Source organism: Phocoena phocoena, chromosome 3, assembly GCF_963924675.1.
Source record: "Phocoena phocoena chromosome 3, mPhoPho1.1, whole genome shotgun sequence".
Lineage (NCBI taxonomy): Eukaryota > Metazoa > Chordata > Mammalia > Artiodactyla > Phocoenidae > Phocoena > Phocoena phocoena.
The window spans coordinates 47,879,909-47,902,751 of NC_089221.1; the positions used below are offsets into that span (position 1 = coordinate 47,879,909).

Genomic DNA, 22,843 nt, shown 5'->3' on the forward strand with positions numbered 1-22,843 from the left:
TTCATTTTATTTTATAAAATGGCTAGGCAAGAGAGAGGATAGGACAGAACAAAAACAAAAATGAACAAGCAAAGTGGAGGCAGAGATACAAAGAGGGCAAGTAAGATAGAAGAAATGAATATGAGCTCAGGTCCTATAAGAAAGATGGACTGTTTCTCTATTGACTACTAACCTCATCAACCTAAAACCTGCATAAGGCCCAACTGGGGAAACAGATCCTGCTCTGCCATTCTTCCTCTGGAAAGTTCTCTTCCTCCAGACAGCCCAAGCTTTAGAGGAACTGTAGCAAGTGAGGAGCTCAAACCTCCACCACTTGATTTAGAGGGAAGTACAAGAAAAGGCAAGAGCAACATTATCAGAAATATACATACAGACGACCAGCGACATGACAAGCTGTGGGGGAAATGTTTGATGAGTCTGAGACACTGGTATACCACCACTTCAGGGCTGATGAAAAATTAGAAACTGAAAACAGAAGAGAGAAGAGAGATGACACTGTCTTCTTCGTTGGTGCATGAAAGTGTGCTAATGACCAGCTGGTCTTCCTAAAGGTTCACAGAACCAAAAAGAACAAAAAAGGGAAGTTACTATATCGATGACATAAATACACATTAGTTTAATATGGGATTTTTTACCTCTTTTGTATAAACAATACTGGATGACATTATAATGAAAAAACGTCTGTTGAATAACCATTCTACTGATGGTGTCATATTAGGTGTTTAAACACAAATGTTAAAAAAAATGAACCTGATTTCATGGAGCTGATATTTTAACTTTCTTAAGTACAGGAACTATCAGCTAGACCTTAATTAAGTTCTCCTCATTAGTAATGAATTAAATAGTCCTCAAATACCCTTTGTGCTCACTCTTTCAGAGTAGTTCCACTCTGTTTTCTAATAATCTATCATCATATTGAATACTTCACTAGACTATGAGCCCTTTTGGAGGAAAAACCATATTACATACAGCTGCATCTGTAGAACCTGGCAGGATGCGTGGCACACAGTAGACAATCAACAAATCTTTGCTGAATGAATGTTAATGACTTTCAAATACGACCTCTCATCTAAGTTCCAGAGCTTTTATCTCCATCTGCCTGTTAGATACTTCCATTTAATACAACCCACCTTTCTCATCAAACATATTTAAAACTACATTCATCACTGTCCCTGACAAATCTGCAAGTTCATATGGAGTCCCCATTTCTGTCACTGGTGCCACTCTTTTTCTTGAATTATTTTTGATAAAGCCTAAGCTGCTTAATTATTCTCTCCAAACTGAGATACAATACAACCTCCGTTAAAAAAATTTTTTCTTTCAATCACATTGCCTAAAAACGTTTACAACATACCTTTGCAAATGTATGAACTGGACATGCAGTCCTATAAGACTAGATTAACTTAAAACATTGGTGTTAGTACAATTCTTAAAAACTGCAGTATAAAATTTTTGTCTGCATTTTATTTTTTAGCATTATGGCAATCTTAATAGTTTTCTACTGAGGTATTTCAAGGAAGAAGTACACCCCAAAAAAGGTAGTTTATTCTACAATGTGCTTAGGTTTCCCAAAACTAGCAGAACCTACCTTTGTTCATATTGTGTCAGGACTCACTCCACAATCTTCCATGTCCCAAACTTCACACTTTCAACTGGTAATAATTATAAAAAAGTTCAGGAAGAGAAGACAAAGAGGAAGAAGAGGAAAATTATAGAATAGAAAGGAAAAGGAAATTAGAAGGGAGTTTTAAGAGAAAACTGCTCAGTCTAAACATATGAAAACAGCTACCATATATTCAGTCACAGTGTCCATAGGCAAGAGTGAAAAAATGCAAAAGCCAATCTTCCTGTGTTACTAGTCTCTCAGCTATCAACGGATATGATATTGTTTTAAAGTGCTTTCAGACCATTGTTTCCAAGGGATCGAAAGAAAAACTGGACTAAGCCTGATGGTTCACAGACTATTTCTTATCTTTCCCTCTGCTAGTCCTCCAGCTTCTATAATGGCACTTACCATCACAACTGGCCTCACTGGGATATTCTCTTGTGAAGTGCCTGGTAGGGGATCATCCCATTCTGGAAATTTAATAACATCCTTTTGATATGGGGGCCTCTTTGGATATGGTCTCAGGGGTGAGGAAGGAGGAAATCTAAAAACCAAGAAGAAAATATTATTGCAGTCAGTGGGAAACACAGATATTTTAACAATAGTCCCCACTTCTTTTATCCTTGAGAGTTTATATAATTCCAAACTTCAGGTAATGAATTCGTACTTAAATCATTACACACGGGTAATAGTACCCAACAATGTATGATTTTTTAAAAGCATTCATTCGGCCACAGCTGATGAGCCTCTTGCAGGGCACGCAGACCCCACACCTTTTCCTCGTCTTCTTGGCCAGGTTGGCTGCGCCAGCTCCCCACAAGGCGGACGAGGAGGAGGAGGAATGATTCTGCAGGCAGTCTGCCAGATTGGCAATTTGAAGCACACTGTCTGTACGGCTGCTGAGTCTGCTGTGGGGGAGTGAAGGGCTGTCATGACGATGACTCCTGGAGCCGTGTGGCTGACAGGGTCTTGGTGCTCTGGCCAGGTGTCAGGCCAGAGCCTCTGAGGTGGGAGAGCCAAGCTCAGTACATTGGTCCACCAGAGACCTCCTGGACCCACGTAGTATCAAACAGCGAAAGCTCTCCCAGAGATCTCCATCACAACGCTAAGACCCAGCTCCACTCAACAACCAGCAAGCTACAGTGCAGGACACGCTCTGCCAAACAACTAGCAAGACAGGAACACAACCCCACCCATGAGCAGAGAGGCTGCCTAAAATCATAATAAATTCACAGGCACCCCAAAACACACCACTGGACGTGGTCCTGCCCACCAGAAAGACAAGGTCTAGCCTCATCCACCAGAACACAGGCACCAGTCTCCTCCACCAGGAAGCCTACACAACCCACTGAACCAACCTTACCCAATGGGAGCAGACACCAAAAAAATGGGAACTACGAACCTGCAGCCTGCAAAAAGGAGACCCCAAACACAGTAAGTTAAGCAAAATAAGAAGACAGAGAAATACACAGATACTCCAGATTAAGGAGCAAGGTAAAAACCCACCAGACCAAACAAATGAAGAGCAAATAGGCAGTCTACCTGAAAAACAATTCAGAGTAATGATAGTAAAGATGATCCAAAATCTTGGAAATATAATGGAGAAAATACAAGAAACGTTTAACAAGGACCTAGAAGAACTAAAGAGCAAACAAACAATGATGAACAACACCATAAATGAAATTAAAAATTCTCTAGAAAGAATCAATAGCAGAATAACTGAGGCAGAAGAACAGATAAGTGACCTGGAATATAAAATAGTGGAAATAACTACTGCAGAGCAGAATAAAGAAAAAAATGAAAAGAACTAAGGACAGTCTCAGAGACCTCTGGGACAACATTAAACGCACCAACATTCGAATTTTAGGGGTCCCAGAAGAAGAAGAGGAAAAAAAAGTGACTGAGAAAATATTTGAAGAGATTAAAATTGAAAACCTCCTTAGCATGGGAAAGGAAATAGTCAAGTCCAGGAAGCACAGACAGTCCCATACAGGATAAATCCAAGGAGAAATAAGCCAAGACACATATTAATCAAGCTATCAAAAATGAAATACAAAAAAAAATATTAAAGCAGCAAGGGAGGGGGCTTCCCTGGTGGCGCAGTGGTTGAGAGTCCGCCTGCTGATGCAGGGGACACAGGTTCGTGCCCTGGTCCAGGAGGATCCCACACGCCATGGAGCGGCTGGGCCCGTGAGCCATGGCCACTGAGCCTGCGTGTCTGGAGCATGTGCTCCGCAATGGGATAGGCCACAACAGTGAAAGGCCCACGTATCGCAAGGAAAAAAAAGAAAAAAAAAAGGCAGCAAGGGAAAAGTAACAAATAACATACAAGGGAATCCCCATAAGGCTAACAGCTGATCCTTCAGCAGAAATTCTGCAAGCCAGAAAGGAGTAGCAGGACATAATTAAAGTGATGAAAGGGAAAAACCTACAAGTAAGATTACTCTACTCAGCAAGGATCTCATTCAGGTTCGATGGAGAAATTAAAACCTTTACAGACAATCAGAAGCTAAGAGAATTCAGCAACACCAAACCAGCTTTACAACAAATGCTAAAGGAACTTCTCTAGGCAGGAAACACAAGAGAAGGAAAAGACCTACGATGACAAACCCAAAACAATTAAGAAAATGGTAATAGGAACATACATATTGATAATTACCTTAATTGTAAATGAATGAAATGCTCCAACCAAAAGACACAGACTGCCTGAATAGATACAAAAACAAGACCCATAAATATGTTGTCTACAAGAAACCCACTTCAGACCTAGGGACACATACAGACTGAAAGTGAGGGGATGGAAAGATATTCCATGCAAATGTAAATCAAAAGAAAGCTGGGTAGCAATTCTCATACCAGATAAAACAGACTTTAAAATAAAGACTAGTACAAGAGACAAAGAAGTACAAGAGACAAATGATCAAGGGATCAATCCAAGAAGAAGATATAACAATTGTAAATATTTATGCACCCAACATAGGAGCACCTCAATACATAAGGCAAATGCTAACAGCCATAAAAGGGGAAATCGACAATAACACAATAGGAAGAGGGGACTTTAACACCCCACTTTCACCAATGGACAGATCATCCAAAATGAAAATAAATAAAAAACACAAGCTTTAAATCATACATTAAACAGATGGACTTAACCGATATTTATAGGACATTCCATCGAAAAACAGCAGATTACACTTTCTTATCAAGTGCTCATGGAACATTCTCCAGGAGAGATCATATCTTGGGTCACAAAAAAGCCTTGGTAAATTTAAGGAAATTGAAATCATATCAAGTATCTTTTCTGATGACAACGCTATGAGACTAGATATCAATTACAGGAAAAATTCTGTAAAAAACATGAACACATGGAGGCTAAACAATACACTACTTAATAACCAAGAGGTCACTGAAGAAATCAAAGAGGAAATCAAAACATACCTAGAAACAAATGACAATAAAAACACTACGACCCAAAACCTATGGGATGGAGCAAAAGCAGTTCTAAGAGGGAAGTTGATAGCAATACACTCTTACCTCAAGAAGCAAGAAACAACTCAAATAAACAACCTAACCTTATGCCTAAAGCAATTAGAGAAAGAAAAACAAAAAAACTCCAAAGTTAGCAGAAGGAAAGAAAGCATAAAGGTCAGGTCAGAAACAAATGAAAAAGAAATGAAGGAAACAATAGCAAAGCTCAATAAAACTAAAAGCTGGCTCTTTGAGCACATTAAAAAAATTGATAAACCATTAGCCATCATGAAAAAAGGGAGAAGACTCAAATCAATAGAATTAGAAATAAAAAAGGAGAAGTAACAACTGACACTGCAGAAATACAAAGGACCATGAGAGATTATTACAAGCCAATAAATTACTATATGCCAATAAAATGCACAACCTGGAAGAAATGGACAAATTCTTAGAAGAGCACAACCTTCTAAGACTGAACCAGGAAGAAATAGAAAATATATACAGACCAATCAGAACCACTAAAATTGAAACTGTGATTAAAAATCTTGCAACAAACAAAAGCCCAGGACCAGATGGCTTCACTGGAGAATAATATCAAACATTTAGAGAAGAGCTAACACCTATCCTTCTCAAAGTCTTCCTAAATATGGCAGAGAGAGGAACACTCCCAAACTGATTCTTCGAGGCCACCATCACCCTGATACCAGAACCAAGCAAAGATGTCGCAAAAAAAGAAAACTACAGGCCAATATCACTGATGAACATAGATGTAAAAATCCTCAACAGAATACTAGCCAACAGAATCAAACAGCACATTAAAAGGATCATATACCATGATCAAGTGGGGTTTATCCCAGGAATGCAAGCATTCTCAATATACGCAAATCAATCAATGTGATAAACCATACTAACAAATTGAAGGAGACAAACCATCTGATCATCTCAATAGATGCAGAAAAAGCTTTCGACAAAGCCAACACCCAGTTATGATAAAAACCCTCCAGAAAGTAGGCATAGAGGGAAGTTACTTCAATACAATAAAGGCCATATATGACAAACCCACAGCCAACATCATTCTCAATGGTGAAAAACTGAAACCATTTCCACTAAGATCAGGAACAAGACAAGGTTGCCCACTCTCACCACTATTATTCAACACAGTTTTGGAAGTTTTAGCCACAGCAATCAGAGAGGAAAAAGAAAGAAAAGGAATCCAAATCAGAAAAGAAGAATTAAAACTGTCACTCTTTGCAGATGACATGATATTACACATAGAGAATCCTAAAGATGCTACCAGAAATCTACTAGAGCTAATCAATGAATTTGGTAGGGTAGCAGGATACAAAATTAATGCACAGAAATCTCTTGCATTCCTATACATTAATGATAAAATTTTTGAAAGAGAAATTTAGCAAACACTCCCATTTACCATTGCAACAAATAGAATAAAATACCTAGGAATAAACCTACCTAAGGAGACAAAAGATCTGTCTACAGAAAACTGTAAGACACTGATGAAAGAAATTAAAGATGATACAAACAGATGGAGAGATGTACCATGTCCTTGGATTGGAAGAATCAACATTGTGAAAATAACTACACTATCCAAAGCAATCTACAGATTCAATGCAATCCCTATCAAATTACCAATGGCATTTTTCACAGAACTAGAACAAAATATTTCACAGTTTGTATGGAAACACTAAAGACCCCGAAGAGCCAAAGCAATCTTGAGAAAGAAAAACGGAGCTGGAGGAATCAGGCTCCCTGACTTCAGACTATACTACAAAGCTATAGTAATCAAGACACTATGGTATTGGCAGAAAAACAGAAATATAGATCAATGGAACAGGATAGAAAGCCCAGAGATAAACCCACACACATATGGTCACCTTATCTTTGATAAGGAGGCAAGAATATACAATGGAAAAGACAGCCTCTTCTATAAGAGGTGCTGGGAAAACTGGATAGCTACATGCAAAAGAATGAAACTAGAACACTCCCTAACACCATACACAAAAATTAACTCAAAATGGATTAAAGACCTAAATGTAAGGCCAGAAACTATCAAACTCTTAGAGGAAAACATAGGCAGAATACTTTATGACATAAATCACAGCAAGATCCTTTTTGACCCCCTCCTAGAGAAATGGAAATAAAAACAAAAATAAACAAATGGGACCTAATGAAACTTCAAAGCTTTTGCACAGCAAAGGAAACCATAAACAAGACCAAAAGACAACCCTCAGAATGGGAAAAAATATTTGCAAATGAAGCAACAAAGGATTAATCTCCAAAATATACAAGCAGCTCCTGCAGCTCAATATCAAAAAAACAAACAACCCAATCCAAAAATGGGCAGAAGACCTAAATAGACATTTCTCCAAAGAAGATATACAGATTGCCAACAAACACATGAAAGGATGCTCAACATCACTAATCATTAGAGAAATGCAAATCAAAACTACAATGAGGTATCACCTCACACCGGTCAAAATGGCCATCATGAAAAAATCTACAAACAATAAATGCAGGAGAGGGTGTGGAGAAAGGGGAACCCTCTTGCACTGTTGGTGGGAATGTAAATTGATTCAGCCACTATGGAGAACAGTATGGAGGTTCCTTAAAAAACTACAAATAGAACTACCATATGACCCAGCAATCCCACTACTGGGCATATACCCTGAGAAAACCATAATTCACAAAGAGTCATGTACCACAATGTTCATTGCAGCTCTATTTACAATAGCCAGGGCGTGGAAGTAACCTAAGTGTCCATCGACAGATGAATGGATAAAGAAGATGTGGCATCTATATACAATGGAATATTACTCAGCCATAAAAAGAAACGAAATTGAGTTATTTGTAGTGAGGTGGATGGACCTAGAGACTGTCATGCAGAGTGAAGTAAGTCAGAAAGAGAAAAACAAGTACCATATGCTAACACATATATATGGAATCTAAAAAAAAAAAACAAAAAAAACAGGGTTCTGAAGAACCTAAGGGCAGGACAGGAATAAAGACACAGACATAGAGAATGGACTTGACACAGTCGGGGGAAGGGTAAGCTGGGACGAAGTGAGAGAGTGACATGACATATATACACTACCAAATGTAAAATAGATAGCTAGTTGGAAGCAGCCACATAGCACAGGGAGATCAGCTCAGTGCTCTGTGTCCACCTAGAGGGGTGGGATAGGGAGGGTGGGAGGGAGATGAAAGAGGGAGGAAATATGGGGATATATATATATATATATATAGCTGATTCACGTTGTTATACAGCAGAAACTAATACACCATTTTAAAGCAATTATACTCCAATAAAGATGTTAAAGAAGGAAAGAAATTTTTTTTTAATTTTTTAAATAAAAACATCCATTCATTACGCCCATTAAATAACATTTATGAAGAAAAACAGGAGTCAAACATGTGACGCATTTTTAAATAAATAAATAAATAAACCTTGGTCTGTCACTTGATTTTCATGATTAAACATGCTCTTAATGGGATGTTAGGGTAAGCCGTTTCTTTCACCCAGCTCAAAACCCTTACTGCCTCATAACTCCTGCTGAAATTTTTAGGTGGTAAGTATGCAAATGAAAATTATTGACAGATAAATCTTCAGTAACACTTGTTGAGGAAAGTAACATTAGCACAAAAATCATTTGGCCTAAAATTCATTTTCATAACTATTTCTAATAAAGATTAATCCTCCTTTCCTTGAATATCCAACACCTCACAATGAGACTGAAGCTTCAGTCTAAACATCCATCTTGGAGGAGATATAAAGCTTCCCAATATCCTTACTCTGCCCTTTTATACTCCTTTCTGTTTTTTTATTCCCCCTGGGAATCAACATCATCATTCCTTGGATGAATACATAGAAGTCTAAAGAACAATAGAGGCAATTAAATACATATTTTTCTCAGAGCATCTTTTTCTGTTAGCTTGCTAGAGAAGGATATATTGCATTGCACTGAAAAAGCAATGCAAGAACTCTAGTTCTTAGAGTTGACATAGGGACTTCCCTCGTGGTCCAGTGGTTAAGAATCTGCCTTCCAATGCAGGGGATGTGAGTTCGATCCCTGGTCGGGGAACTAAGATTCCACATGCTGCAGGGCAACTAAGCCCGCACACCACAACTACTGAGGCACACAAGCCACAACTAGAGAGTCTGCATGCTGCAACTACAGAACCCTCACGCCACAACTAGAGAGCCTACGCACTGCAACTACTGACCCCACACACCACAACTAGAGAGATGCCCGCACACCACAGCTGAGAGCCCACACAACGCGATGAAAGATCTCACATGCCACAACAAAGATCCTGAGTGCAGCAACTAAGACCCAACGCAGCCAAAAATAAAATAAAATAAAATCAATTAAAAAGTAGACATAGAAGTTAGTAGGTAATGACTTTTTATCTTCATTTTTATTTATTTAAGCCGAAATAAAGGCTTAAAATCTTGTCCATGATATCCACAAAAAAATCATCCAAATAAACTATGAAGATCTTATTCATAAGGCAACTGCAGAAATAAAGAATTTTAAAATGTCTACTGTTTACAAGTTTGTATTGAGCTGAATCAGAAGAATCATAAATAATAAGAGAACTATGGAGAAACCTTTCAAAAACAGTCACAATAGACTTCAAAAAGGATGACTAACATAGAGAAGTTCAGCTTCATCTTCTCTGAAAAGAACATCCAATAACTGCACTTTACTTGAAAAGTCAATTTTGAGTCAGTAAGAAAAAAAAAGAGGTGTTGAAATCATTAAATCAACTTAAGGATAAATAAACTGAAAGACAGCTTAAATTTCTGGTATTCAAGTTACCAACGCAGTTATTTCCAAATGATTCTAAACTATAAATTAAATGCATCTCTAAAGTCAGTGAAAGTTATTCTACTTTGTAAATAAAGGCTGGCTTACCAAAGTCCAATCCTATTTCTTAGAAGCCAACAATCACAGCAAAAGTCCTATTTCCAGCCAAAGTATAGCATGTGTATGCACACACATACACACTCACTCGCATACACACATACACTCTCACATGCACATATACAATATTGCATATAATTTCAGGAATTCACAGACAACCCACCTCTCAATCCTTTAAAAATTAAACATAATCCCTACCCCTACCCCATCACTAGTACCCACTGCTTACTTCTTTTCCCCATTCCTTCAACTATAGTGTGAAAAGTATGGACCTGATTTCCAGCCTTGGCTCTCTCACAAGCTGTTTATCCTTTGGAAAGAGAAAGCATCTCTATGTAAATCATAGCTTTTTTACTTGTTAAATGAAGGGATTAAATTGGATGATCTATAAATTTCCTCCTAGGTTCAAAATATATTTCTTGTATTCCCATACCCAGAAACAAGTAATATCTTCCAAAGACCAAAGCAGAATTTCTTATGTGGAGAACTGTGATTGATGAGATACTAGGGAGTCACTTTCTTCCTCTGCCCTGATAAGATGAGGTCTGTGCTATAACATCTGCAGCTGTCAGATGAGGTGCATCTGAGGCGGTATCTTCACAGCCGACTGGCAACCCGACCTGAGATGAAATGCAGAAGAGCTCCCTCTAGAGGACCACCTGTATTTTGTACATTGACAGTTTTCAATTTCTAACATTTTAATCATGTCATCTCTATTCCAAATGTCACATTTTTCACTTAGGGGAATTAAGGTCCAAAAGAGGAACACAACTTATAAAAGCCCAGCAGCTACCTGGCCAAGAGAGCAAATCTTGCACAAAAGATTTGCAAGCCCTTTAATAAGAAAATTATAAAGTTTTATTAAAAAGCATCAAAGAACTAAATTGATAGAGATATCATGTTAGTGAATAAGAAGATTCAATATCATAAAATGTCAATTTCCATCATGAAGATATATAGTTACAACGAAATTCCAGTCAAAATATAAAGTTTTCCATGACACATGATTAACTGATTCTAAAATTTATACAGAAATGCAAGGGACCAAATATAATCAAGACATTCTTAAAGAAGAAAAGCAAAGTGAGGTGACTTACTGTACCAGCTATTAAGCTAACTAAGATAATACGGTAGGATGATACTGGTGGCACGGACCATGATTTCTCAACTCATAATTTTTTTTCTTTTTTTTAAGGGAATTCCTTTATTTATTTTTATTTATTTATTTTTGGCTGTGTTGGGTCTTCGTTTCTGTGCAAGGGCTTTCTCTAGTTGTGGCAAGCAGGGGCCACTCTTCATCGCGGTGCACGGGCCTCTCACTATCGTGGCCTCTCTTGTTGCGGAGCACAGGATCCAGACGCGCAGGCTCAGTAGTTGTGGCTCACGGGCTTAGTTGCTTCGCGGCATGTGGGATCTTCCCGGACCAGGGCTCGAACCCGTGTCCCCTGCATTGGCAGGCAGATTCTCAACCACTGTGCCACCAGGGAAGCCCTCAACTCAGAATGATTGACATTTGGGCTGTATAATTCTTTGTCGTGGGAGGCAGTTCTGCACATTGTGCAGATCCACTAGATGCTAGCAGCATGTTCTCCCAAGCGTGACAACCAAAAATGTCTCCAAATATTGTCCCCTGCAGAATGGCCCCCAGTTGTAAACCATGAGTAAAAATAGGCAATCTAAAACAAATACACATGTTTAGAAACCTGATTTATGACAGAACAGACATTACAGATCAACGAAAAAGTACAGGCTGTTCAATAAAGAATTCTGATCCAATTGGTTATCCATTTGGGAACAGTCTGCATCCCTGTGGCAGAGTGCACTTCCAAAGATGTTTTGCAACATTACCTCCCACCTACACATGCTTCTGCAATGTGATCTTGCCACTACCCCAACAAGAGGTAGAGTGTATCCGAGTTAGGGTGAGCCCTCTCTAACTGATTTGATAAATAGAAGATGGCAGAAGTGACAGTGTGGCAGTTCTGGGCACTAGCCTTTAACTAGCCTGAAACTTTCTTCCTGCCTCTTGGAACTCTTGCCCTTGTATCATTCATTCTTGCAAAGCTTACTCTTGGAAACCAGTCATCATGTAAGAAGTGCGACTACCCTGAGCCCAGCATGCTGTGAGATGCCTAAGCAACAGGAAGAGGCCCTAGAAGATGAGACCCTGCGTGGAAAGAAATTGAGGTCAAGGAGCACCAAAGTTCCAGACTTGTGGATGAAGAAGTTACCATGGAGGTGGATTCCTCAGCCTCAGCAGCCTCAGCTGATGTCCAGCTAAGTCCTTCCAAATTCCCAACCCACAAAATTACGTAAAAATTACAATGATTGTTTTAAGCCACTAGGTTTGGGCATAGCTTTGTTACACAACAATAGATAACCAGAACAGAAGTGTGTGGCATCAGGGCCAGGCAGTGAGTGGAGGTCTGAAGGAGCTCAGAGAGACTTGTTAGTGGAGGCTGGAAGAACAGCGAGGAAGCTGTTATTGGAAGACAGAGAAAGACCCATGTTACGTAGTGGCATATAGTTCAGTTAAAACTGGCACCTTCGGTAACAAGGAAAATACAAAAGGTGGATCTAAGGAGTTTTCCAGGACGAATGTTCAAAATGCCGACTTGTTTCTTTTAGCCTTGATAAAAAGATATAGACAGAGAGAAAGAAACTGAAGAAGGAACTTTTTAGTTTTTAAGCAGAATTTAGAGGCAATATAAAGGAGTCGTGACTTGAATGATTAGAAAACAAAGCTATTTGTCATCCTTAATCTCTCCCAGCAAAAGGTTCTCAAAGTAAAAATGGTCTTACAACAAATATCAAATTCAAGATGTTTCTAGTAAACTACTGTCTCAGAGTAGTCACAAATGTGTGGCTATAAAACTTTTGCTATAACTTCAGAAAGATTTAAGGTAGTACCTTATAAAAGCAGTACTTTAAGAATCTTAAGAGCGTTGTACCACAGCAGACTTACAACAGCCCAAGGCAGGGGAGAGTCTATCTCAAAGAGATTTACGAGTGTGACTTTTGTCTAATGGATTAAAGCACAATGAAATCCATAGAAAAGCCACAGCATTTTAAAGATAATAGTACTAACAGAATCACCAGCCACTTGGACTAAAAAAGAAACAATTCAAAATTAAAAGGACAGTCAAGAATCTCAAGCTTCTATAAGCAGGAAGCATCTGAGAAAGCTTTCCACTGCAGTCATGGGCCAGAATGACTCAGAAATTAGAGCTAAGAGCACAAGGGTATAGGCAGGAACCACACAGAATCACTCCCAGGAAGCAGAACTGTGACCTAATCAAGGAATGGCAGACGTATGTTCAACTGCATTTTTTTTTTGATTTACTGTTTTGTTTTTTTTTTAGGCATCAAATGGCTTCCTCCTAATTTATTAAATTTATTTATTCATTCATTTTTGGCTGCGTTGGGTCTTCGTTGCTGCGTGCGGGCTTTCTCTAGTTGCAGCAAGTGGGGGCTACTCTTCATTGCAGTGCGCAGGCTTATCATTGTAGTGGCTTCTCTCTGTTGCGGAGCACAGGCTCTAGGTGCGCGGGCTTCAGTAGTTGTGGGGCGTGGCCTCAGTAGTTGTAGTTTGCGGGCTCCAGAGCGCAGGCTCAGTAGTTGTGGCACACAGGCCAAGCCGCTCCGTGGCATGTGGGATCTTCCCAGACCAGGGCTCGAACCCGTGACCCCTGCATTGGCAGGAGGATTCTTAACGACTGCACCACCAGGGAAGTCCCTCAACTGCATTTTAGAAGTGCAATGTATGGGCTACTGATTCCTGTATGTGATGCCATAACATGATGAATTTGGGGAGTCTTGAGGAAGGGGGTGAATATAGTTTGCAAACGAATGTTACTGTGGTCAGATTGTATTTTTCAAGGATGGCCACGACAATATCTCCCATTCTTTATGCCTCTTCCACAATGTGACTTTAACACTCCCCATCAACAGGAGGAGATTATTTCTCTACTCCTTTGAACGTGAGTGAGCTCTGTGATTCTTCTGAATAAATAGAATAAGCAGAAGTGACACTTTGCCAACTCAGGCATAGATCTTAGCTGCCTGGCAGTTCCCTCTGCTTGCCTATTGTAAATACTTGCTCTTGGGATGTTCATTCTTGGAACATACCTCTTAGAAGCCAACAACCCCATAAGAATAGCAACTACCCTAAGCCCATCATGCTACAAGAAGCACAAGCCATGGGAGATGCCCTAGAGGATAAAAGCTCATGTAGAAAGAGAAGGGAGCCAGGAAGCACAAAGACACCACTATTGTGAGCAGAGAAAGAAGCCATCTTGGAAGTGAATTTTCTAGCCCAACTAATGCCTTGTGGGTAAGGGGCAAACTGCCAGTTGAGCTTCTTCTAAATTCTTGACACAAAAACCATGAGCTAAATAAAATGGCTGCTTTCAGCCACTAAAGTTTGGGGTAAATTGTTTCTCAGCAGTAGAAAACCAGAACAATCCCCAAATCACACTATGAATAAGAATCATGGGCGAAACCATAAAACTCAGGGCACAATATAAGAAAATATCTCTCTGACCTTGGGCAATAAAAGAATGTTTTTAAGCAAGACATAAAAACCACACAGTATTAAAAAAAAAGCCTGATACATTCACTTACATCACAATTAAAAACTTTTCTGTTCATCAAGACACCATAAGGTGAAAAAAAAAGTGAGATTTTGTAATCTATGTAATTGACAAAGGATTAATATCCAGAATATTTTTAAAAACTGCTAAGGATTTATAAGAAATAAAAATCCTATAGAGAAGACAAAGACATGAAGCAGGCACTTCCAGGTTTGGAATCAGGAATGATGAATAAACATATAAAAAGATACTTAATCTCGGGGTGAGGGAGGATAAATTAGGAGTGTGGGATTAACAGATACACGCGATCATGTACAAAATAAACAACAGGGATTTACTGTATAGGACAGGGAACTACATTCAATACCTTGAAATAACCTATAATGGAAAAGAATCAAAAAATAAAGAATATATGAAACCAAGTCATTTTGTTGTACTCCTGATACTAACACAATATTGTAAATCAACTATACTTCAATTAAAAAAAAAGATACTTAATCTCATTAGCAATCAAGGAAATTCAAAATAACATCACAATAAAAGATCATTTCACAGATCGGCAAAAGGTAGAGTCAGTCAATATCAAATATTTCCTACTACTGAAATATAAATTTGCATATTCACTACAGAAAACAGCTGGCATGACCTAGTAAAGTTGAACATGCATGTATGAACATATCCATATCCTGTATACTAATTCCATTCCTCGGTAACTCTGGGTAACCTAAAGAAACACACATGTGCAAAGGATACATGTTCATAAATGTTGATGGCAGCATTGTTTATAATAGCAAAAAACTCAAAGCAACCCAAATCTCTACTGTCAGGAAAAGAGACAGATTACAGAGATTATATCAATATAATAGGACATAATATAGCTGAGGAAATTCCACAACTATAATTAAACACACCAACATGGATGAAATCTCAAAAATCATGAGCAACAAAAGAATAAGTCAGAGAACAGACACTCTTTGATATCTTTAATATAAATTTCAAAAGAAAAATGTTTCAAATAAAAATAGTATATTGTTTAAGGATACAAATCTAAGTGTTAAAAACAATAAAGAAAAGCAAGGAAATGATTAACACATTAACGAATGAGGTCAGGACATTGATGATCTCTCTAGAGAAGAAATAAATTGTGGGTAGTTAAGTGTTTGCTTTATTATTCCTATATAAATTGTTCAAATATAGTTTATACACTCTTGCATGAAAAATGTATTTCTCAAGATTGAGGACATTCAAATAGAGCAGAGCTCTCTCTACTGGGCAACATCTGTCTTTAAAAACTATAGGGAATTCCCCGGCGGTCCAGTGGTTGGGACTCCTTGCTTTCGTTGCCAAGGGCTCCGGTTCGCTCCCCTAATTGGGGAGCTGGGATCCTGCAGGCTGCAAGGCATGGCCAAAAAATAAATAACACCAACTATAAATTTAATCCCAACATGATCATGGATTCCAAAATTATAAAGTCCCCTTAGAATGATCTAGCACAAACTCCACATTTGCACACTGAAAAATCTGAGGGCAGAAAAGGATTGGCCACAGCTAATCATTCAACAAAACAACCCAGGTCTCCTACTGCTACCTCTTTTGCCAAATACTGGTTGGAAAAAAGCAATTAAAAAATAATCCATACCAAAGCTACTATCCTTTGATGAATGTACTTGAAACAAACCAGAATTCATTACCTCATCAATCAATAAAAATATTCTAGGGCATCTAAACCCCAAGGAAAACAAAGTTTATAAATCTTAATAAATTTCACTCATAAATGACAGAGGACAGAATGACTTAAAGTCCTTTTCACAATATATACTAAAATTTTTCCTTTAGCATCTGTAGAAATTTGCAGCATCTACAGCTTTTACCACCCTGCCTCTTTGCCTTAGTAGCCTAAAGCTTTTGTATTAAAAAAAAGCAATCCAGTAGTGATTATTATAGGAGCTGATCTCTCTGAGACCACTGTTTCCCAGAAACCCATGGGTTAGTCAAATTTATAGTATTTTTCTGGGTTTCACTATGCTCTGTAAACCCATTCAACATATTTTTCAAGCCCAATAGTAGTATATAGTACTATATCACTTAAGTGCTGAAAAACTGCCAATGATTACATCTCACGATACTGCTTAAAGGTGTATCAGGAACTAAAAGTATTTGAGGGAAGGACAATGATAGATGAAGTTGGAAAAAGTTACTTGATAAACTAAGGAACTCTTTGAACTACAAGCTCAGAATCATTCTGTATGAATAAAGATTCCTCTATGAGTAAAGAATCAAATGAGTATTTTCAAGAAGGGGAGAGATATGATATGATCTGAAAGACATTCCTACTTTAGATCAGCAATAACTATTTAGAAAATAAATTCCATTTACAACAAAATAAAATATATTAAATACCTATGACAAAAAAATAAAAGAAATGCACAAGATCTATAGGGAAAACTACCACCATTTATAATAGCACCAAAAACATGAGCTACTTAGATCTAAATCTCCAAAACTTGTGCAGAATCTTTATACTTAAAGCTACAAACACTGCTGAGAGATTTAAAACCTAAATTAACTGAGAGATACACCATGATGATTTGGAAGGCTCAATTTTGTTATCAAATCTCCCCAAGCTGATCTATGGATTCCACACAATTTCATTCCAAATCTCAAAATAAATTTTTATAGAAATAAACAAGTTGATTCTAAAATTTATATGAAAAAGCAAAAGAACTAGAATAGCCAAAACAATTTTGGAAAAAAAAAAAGAAGTTAGGGGTCATTATCTGAATTCAAGATGTATTATAAACCTACTGTAATCGAAATGGTACTGGAGACAAGGTGGACATACAGGACAATGGAACAGTGTATGAATTAAATCAGAGGGCTTTATACAGTGCTGGGTCCAATATACACATGAATACACGTCCTGGGACCAAGGGGTGGAACTAGGAGTAGCCCTTCTTACCACCCCTCCCAGTGACCCACTGGGGGACTTTGTGCTTCCCATCCCTACAACCCTGGGTTCTGCAGTTAGAAGTTCTGTCCCCCAAAGAGAAGTAAGTACTCTTGCCAGGAGTCATAGCAGGGACCGACAGGCAAGAACAGGAACCCCTGTCATAGCAGGGGTAACTGATCCTGACCAGCAGAACGAGGCAGGGCTGCTCTCAGCCCCCGGGGGCAGGAAGGAATGAATACCCACACACCTCTTATACTCCCTTGCCCCACTGTACCGTGAATGGGCATGTGCACAAACATCACACCTGAGAAGTGCACGGTTATCACGGGTCCAGATTCTCAGAATGAACTTTTGGGTCACACTTCTAGGTAACACACCCAAAGTCTGCCAACGTGACAGCTGAGGGTGGAAGAATCTACAATGGAGAGTGGAGAAGGGAAAGAATCAGCATCAGTTGCATCCATGAGATCAGCTATAGCAGCAGAGAACGTATTCTTCCTAGGAATTTCCATCTCCTAGATTGTGCCCCAGGAAGAAAGGCCTATAAACACATGTGGAAAAGCAGATCTGTGCAGCACCAGAAATGGACAGTGCCAGCCATGGAGGTGCACAGCTCACATCTCCCTTCAAGAGCAGCAGCGTCCAGGACAGCCTCCAGCCTCTAGCTGCTGCACATTTCACGCTTCCCCCAGGATGCTTCCAGCACATCAGTGAGCACAGTGGGGGTATGGAGCCAGGCCAATCCCACCAGAAGACACAGGACTCCTCCAGCTGGCAACCTTTGCCCAAGGCCTCCCCATCACATCGGCCCGGCCGAGACCTTCTCAGAATTGCACCCTGTGGGCTTAGGCTCTTCCTTCCCAATTCCTCTTTCCTTCTCTGCTTTCCACAGAGGTCAGATCTGCATCACAGTCTGAAGGCTCACCTCAACTCCTCTTGCCTTCCCTTTATCCTTTCCAGGTGCCCCACCCCCCTCATCAACCCTGGCATTATAATGCCTGCACATGTAGTCCCTTCCTGGCATCTCCTTCTCTTCTCAGAGGACCTGAACTAACAGAATCTTCTATTAATTTGTATTCCTTTCTGTGTGATGACTTCAAATCAATTCAAACACTGTAAGTGCATGCTATGTAACAGGCATCTTTCAACGACTTTTATAAGTCTAGTCTTATAAACTGCAACTCAAGGCAAGTTCCCACTCTTCTCAGAAAGTTACAGTTTTAGGATTCACTGAGAAGAACTGATTGATGCCCACATGATCTATATCACAGTTGACCCTTGAACAACATGGGTTTGAACTGCGTGGGTCCACTTAAACACGGATTTTTTTCAATAAACATAGTGGAAATGTTTTTCGAGATTTGTAACAATTTGAAAAAAAACTAGCAGACAAACAATGTAGCCTAGAACTATCAAAAAAAATTAAGAAAAAGTTAGGTGTGTCCTGAATGCATAAACTATATGTAGAGACTAGTCTATTTTATCACTTACTACCATAAAATATATACAAATCTATTATAAAAAGTTAAAATTGGTCAAAACTTACACACAAACTCTTACAGACTGTACATGGCACCAGTTGCAGTTGAGAAAAAGGTAAACAAACATAAAAATGCAGTATTAAAACTGCATAGGGCTTCCTTGGTGGAACAGTGGTTGAGAGTCCGCCTGCCGATGCAGGGGACACGGGTTCGTTCCCCGGTCTGGGAAGATCCCACAAGATCCCACATGCCGCGGCGCGCCTAGGCCCGTGAGCCATGGCCGCTGAGCCTGCGCGTCCGGAGCCTGTGCTCCGCAACGGGAGAGGCCACAACAGTGAGAGGCCCGCGTACCGCCAAAAAAAAAAAAAAAAAAAAAAAAAAAAACTGCATAGAAATAACTGTGTACACAATGTACTACTGTAGTAATTTGGTAGCCACTTCCTGTTGCCATTACAGTGAGCTCAAGTGTTGCCAACACCTGCTTAAAATGCCCTGTGACGGGCTTCCCTGGTGGCGCAGTGGTTGAGAGTCCGCCTGCCGATGCAGGGGACACGGGTTCGTGCCCCGGTCTGGGAAGATCCCACATGCCGCGGAGCGGCTGGGCCCGTGAGCCATGGCCGCTGAGCCTGCGCGTCCGGAGCCTGTCCTCCGCAACGGGAGAGGCCACAACAGTGAGAGGCCCGCGTAACGCATAAAAAAAAAAAAAAAAAAAAAAAAAAAAAAAAATGCCCTGTGACGCTAATCATCTCCACGGGAGCAGTTCATATCTCCAGTAAATTGCGTTTTGAAGTAGAAAGTGATCTCTCACTGTTCTCATGTATTTTTCATCATGTTTAGGGCCATAAACCTTGCATAACACCACGGGACCCATACAAAGTGCCACTAGTGATGCTGGAAGTGCTCCCAAGAAGCAGAGAAAAGTCATGACATGACAAGAAAAAGTCGAATTCCTTGATATGTTCCATAGATTGAGGTCGGACGCTGTGGTTGTCCACCAGTTCAAGACAAATGAATTCAGTGTAAGGAACACTGTAAAAAAAAAAAAAGAAAGAAAGAAAAATTCGTGAAGCTGTTGCTGCCACTAATAATCCAGCAGGTGCAAAAACCTTGCACTTTTTGAGATATACCTTTTTATCTCACACTGAAAATGCAGTTTTTAGGTAGGTACAGGATTGCTATATGAAAGGCATATAGACTCTAATATGATTCAAGGAAAAGCAAAATCATTATATGAAAACTTAAAGCAAAAGGAAGGTGAAGGATCTAAAACTGGAGAATTTAATACCAGCAAGGGATGGTTTAGTAATTTCAGAAAAAGGTTTGGCTTAAAAAAATGTCAAAATAACAGGACAAGCAGCTTCTACTGACCAAGATGCAGCACATGAATTCCCCGACACCATTAAGAAAATCAATGAGGAGAAAATCAGATATCTGCCTTAACAGGTTTTTAACACAGATGAAAGTACCCTATTCTGGAGGCAAAATGCATTTATTATTTAGAACATTTATTAGTAAGGAAGAAAAGTGAGCACCAGGATTTAAGGCAGGAAGGGACAGACTAACTCTATTGTTGTGTGGAAACGCAGTCGGGTTTACCATCAGGACTGCTCTTAGTTATAAAAAGCTGCTAACCCATGAACGAGCCTTGAAGGGAAAGCTAAACACCAGCTGCCAGTCTTCTGGTTGTACAAGAAGAAGGTCTGAACGAGAACCCCTTTTCTGGACCAGTTCCATCGATGCTTTATCCCTGAAAATATCTTGCCAGTAAGGGACTGCCTTTTAAAGTTCTTTTGATATTGGACAACGCCCCTGGCCACCCAGAAGTCCATGAGTTCAACACTGAAGGCATGAAAGTGGTCTACTTGCCCCCAAACGCAACGTCTCTAACTCAGCCTCTACATCAGGAGATCATAAGGACCTTTAAGGCTAATTACACACAGTACCTTATGGAAAGGACTGTCACATTATGCAAGAGAACCCTAATCGAGAGAATGTCATGAAAGTCTGGAAGGATTACACCACTGAATATGCCATCGTTGTTACAGAAAAAGCTGTGAAAGCTGTCAAGACAGAAACAATCAATTCCTGCCAGAGACAAATATGTCCAGATGCTGTACATGACTTCATAGGAATTACTGAAGAGCCAATCAAGGAAATCATGAAAGATACTGTGGATATGACACAAAAGGTGGAGGCTGAAGGGTTCAAGACATGGATCTAAGAGAACTTCAAAAGCTAATAGACACCACACCAGAAGAAATAACAGAAGACAACTTGATGGAGATGGGTATTCCTAACCAGTGCCAGACAAGAGGAAGAAGATACAGGAAGAAGCAGTGTCAGAAGACAAATTGACATTAGACAATCTGGTAGAGGGTTCCAATTCTTCAAGACTGCTTTTGACTTCTTTTACGGCATGGACCCTTCTATGATACAGACACTGAAACTAAAGCAAATGGTAGAAGAATGATTGGTACCATGTATCATAGAAACATTTGTACACAAATGAAAAAGCAAAAAAGTCAGAAATTATGATGTATTCTGTAAAGTTCACCAAGTGTGCCTGCCTCTCCCTCCTCCCCTTCCACCTCTTGTCACCCCTGAGACAGCAAGACCAACCCTTCCTCTCCCTCCTCCCCCTCAGCCTACTCAATGTGAATACAATGATGAAGCCTTTATGATGATCCACTTATACCTAATGAATAGTAAATAATCATCACCCAGTTAATAAGCTTATCTGTTGTGTATGTGTGTGTCTTCATGTGAAAATCTCATAACTGTACAGCAAGAACTGTATGAGACATTTTTGTGTCATCATCATCATCTAAGTATTCACTGTATAGAACATCCTGTGCAAGACTCCAAGTGAATAGCCTATCCTTACATAGGCATAAGATGAGTGATATTTAATATAAAACTCCTACTGTGTTACTTTTTTTACTATTTCATAACTTTGCTTTCAAAGAATTATATTACCATACCGTATGCCTCTCTCTCTTGTATTTGGAGAAACCATATATCAGCCTATCATCACAGGTAAGTGGCTTTTTTTTCTTACATGTAACAGTATTATATGACTGTAATACTGTATGTCATAAAAAATTTTGTGAGAATTCATTCACTAGTGTATAGGGTAGTCTACTATGGAGCAATCATATTGTTGCTTCTTTGTTATCAATGCATGGATCGTTATACCTGTAAATAAATATGAATTTCTTTTTCACATTATCTTTTTTTTTAAGATATTCTTTTAAATCCTAAATTTATGAAACACTTGAAGGGAGAGTTTAAGAGTTATCACATTATCTTTTCATTTGTGATGTCTAGTGTTAGTGATACATATAACATCTACAGTGTTTTGTACCATATAAGACAATACTGATGTTACATACTGACAGACAATTCATCTTGTAAACAGATGATGTAAACTTACAGTATCAATAAATACTGTCTATCTGTATGTCTTTTTTGGAAAAATGGCTATTCGGGTCTTCTGCCCATTTTTTAATCAGGTTGTTTGTTTTTTTGATATTGAGCTGTATGAGCTGTTTATATATTTTGGGTATTAACCCTTTATCATACATATGCTTTCCAAATATTTTCTCCCATTCAGTAGGATGTCTTCATTTTGTCGGTGGTTTCCTGTGCTGAGCAAAAGCTCTTAAGTTTAATTAGGTCCCATTTGTTTTTTGTTTTTTTTTTCTTTCCCTTGCCTGAGAAGACAGATGCAAAAAAAAATACTGCTAAGACTTATGTCAGAGTGTACTGTCTATGTTTTCTTCTAGGAGTTTTATGGCCAATCG

At 39.1% G+C, this 22,843-nt stretch overlaps 1 protein-coding gene across 2 annotated transcripts in view; it reads right to left on the reverse strand.

Moving 5' to 3' along the window:
* The window catches only part of DEPDC1B (DEP domain containing 1B), a 96,926-nt gene that overhangs the window by 46,596 nt on the left and 27,487 nt on the right, over window positions 1–22,843 (reverse strand). For both annotated transcript variants that reach the window (XM_065874085.1, XM_065874084.1), the window contains exon 3: window positions 2,015–2,150. In XM_065874085.1, coding sequence (XP_065730157.1) covers window positions 2,015–2,150 — 136 coding nt within the window. The remainder of the gene's footprint in view (window positions 1–2,014; window positions 2,151–22,843) is intronic.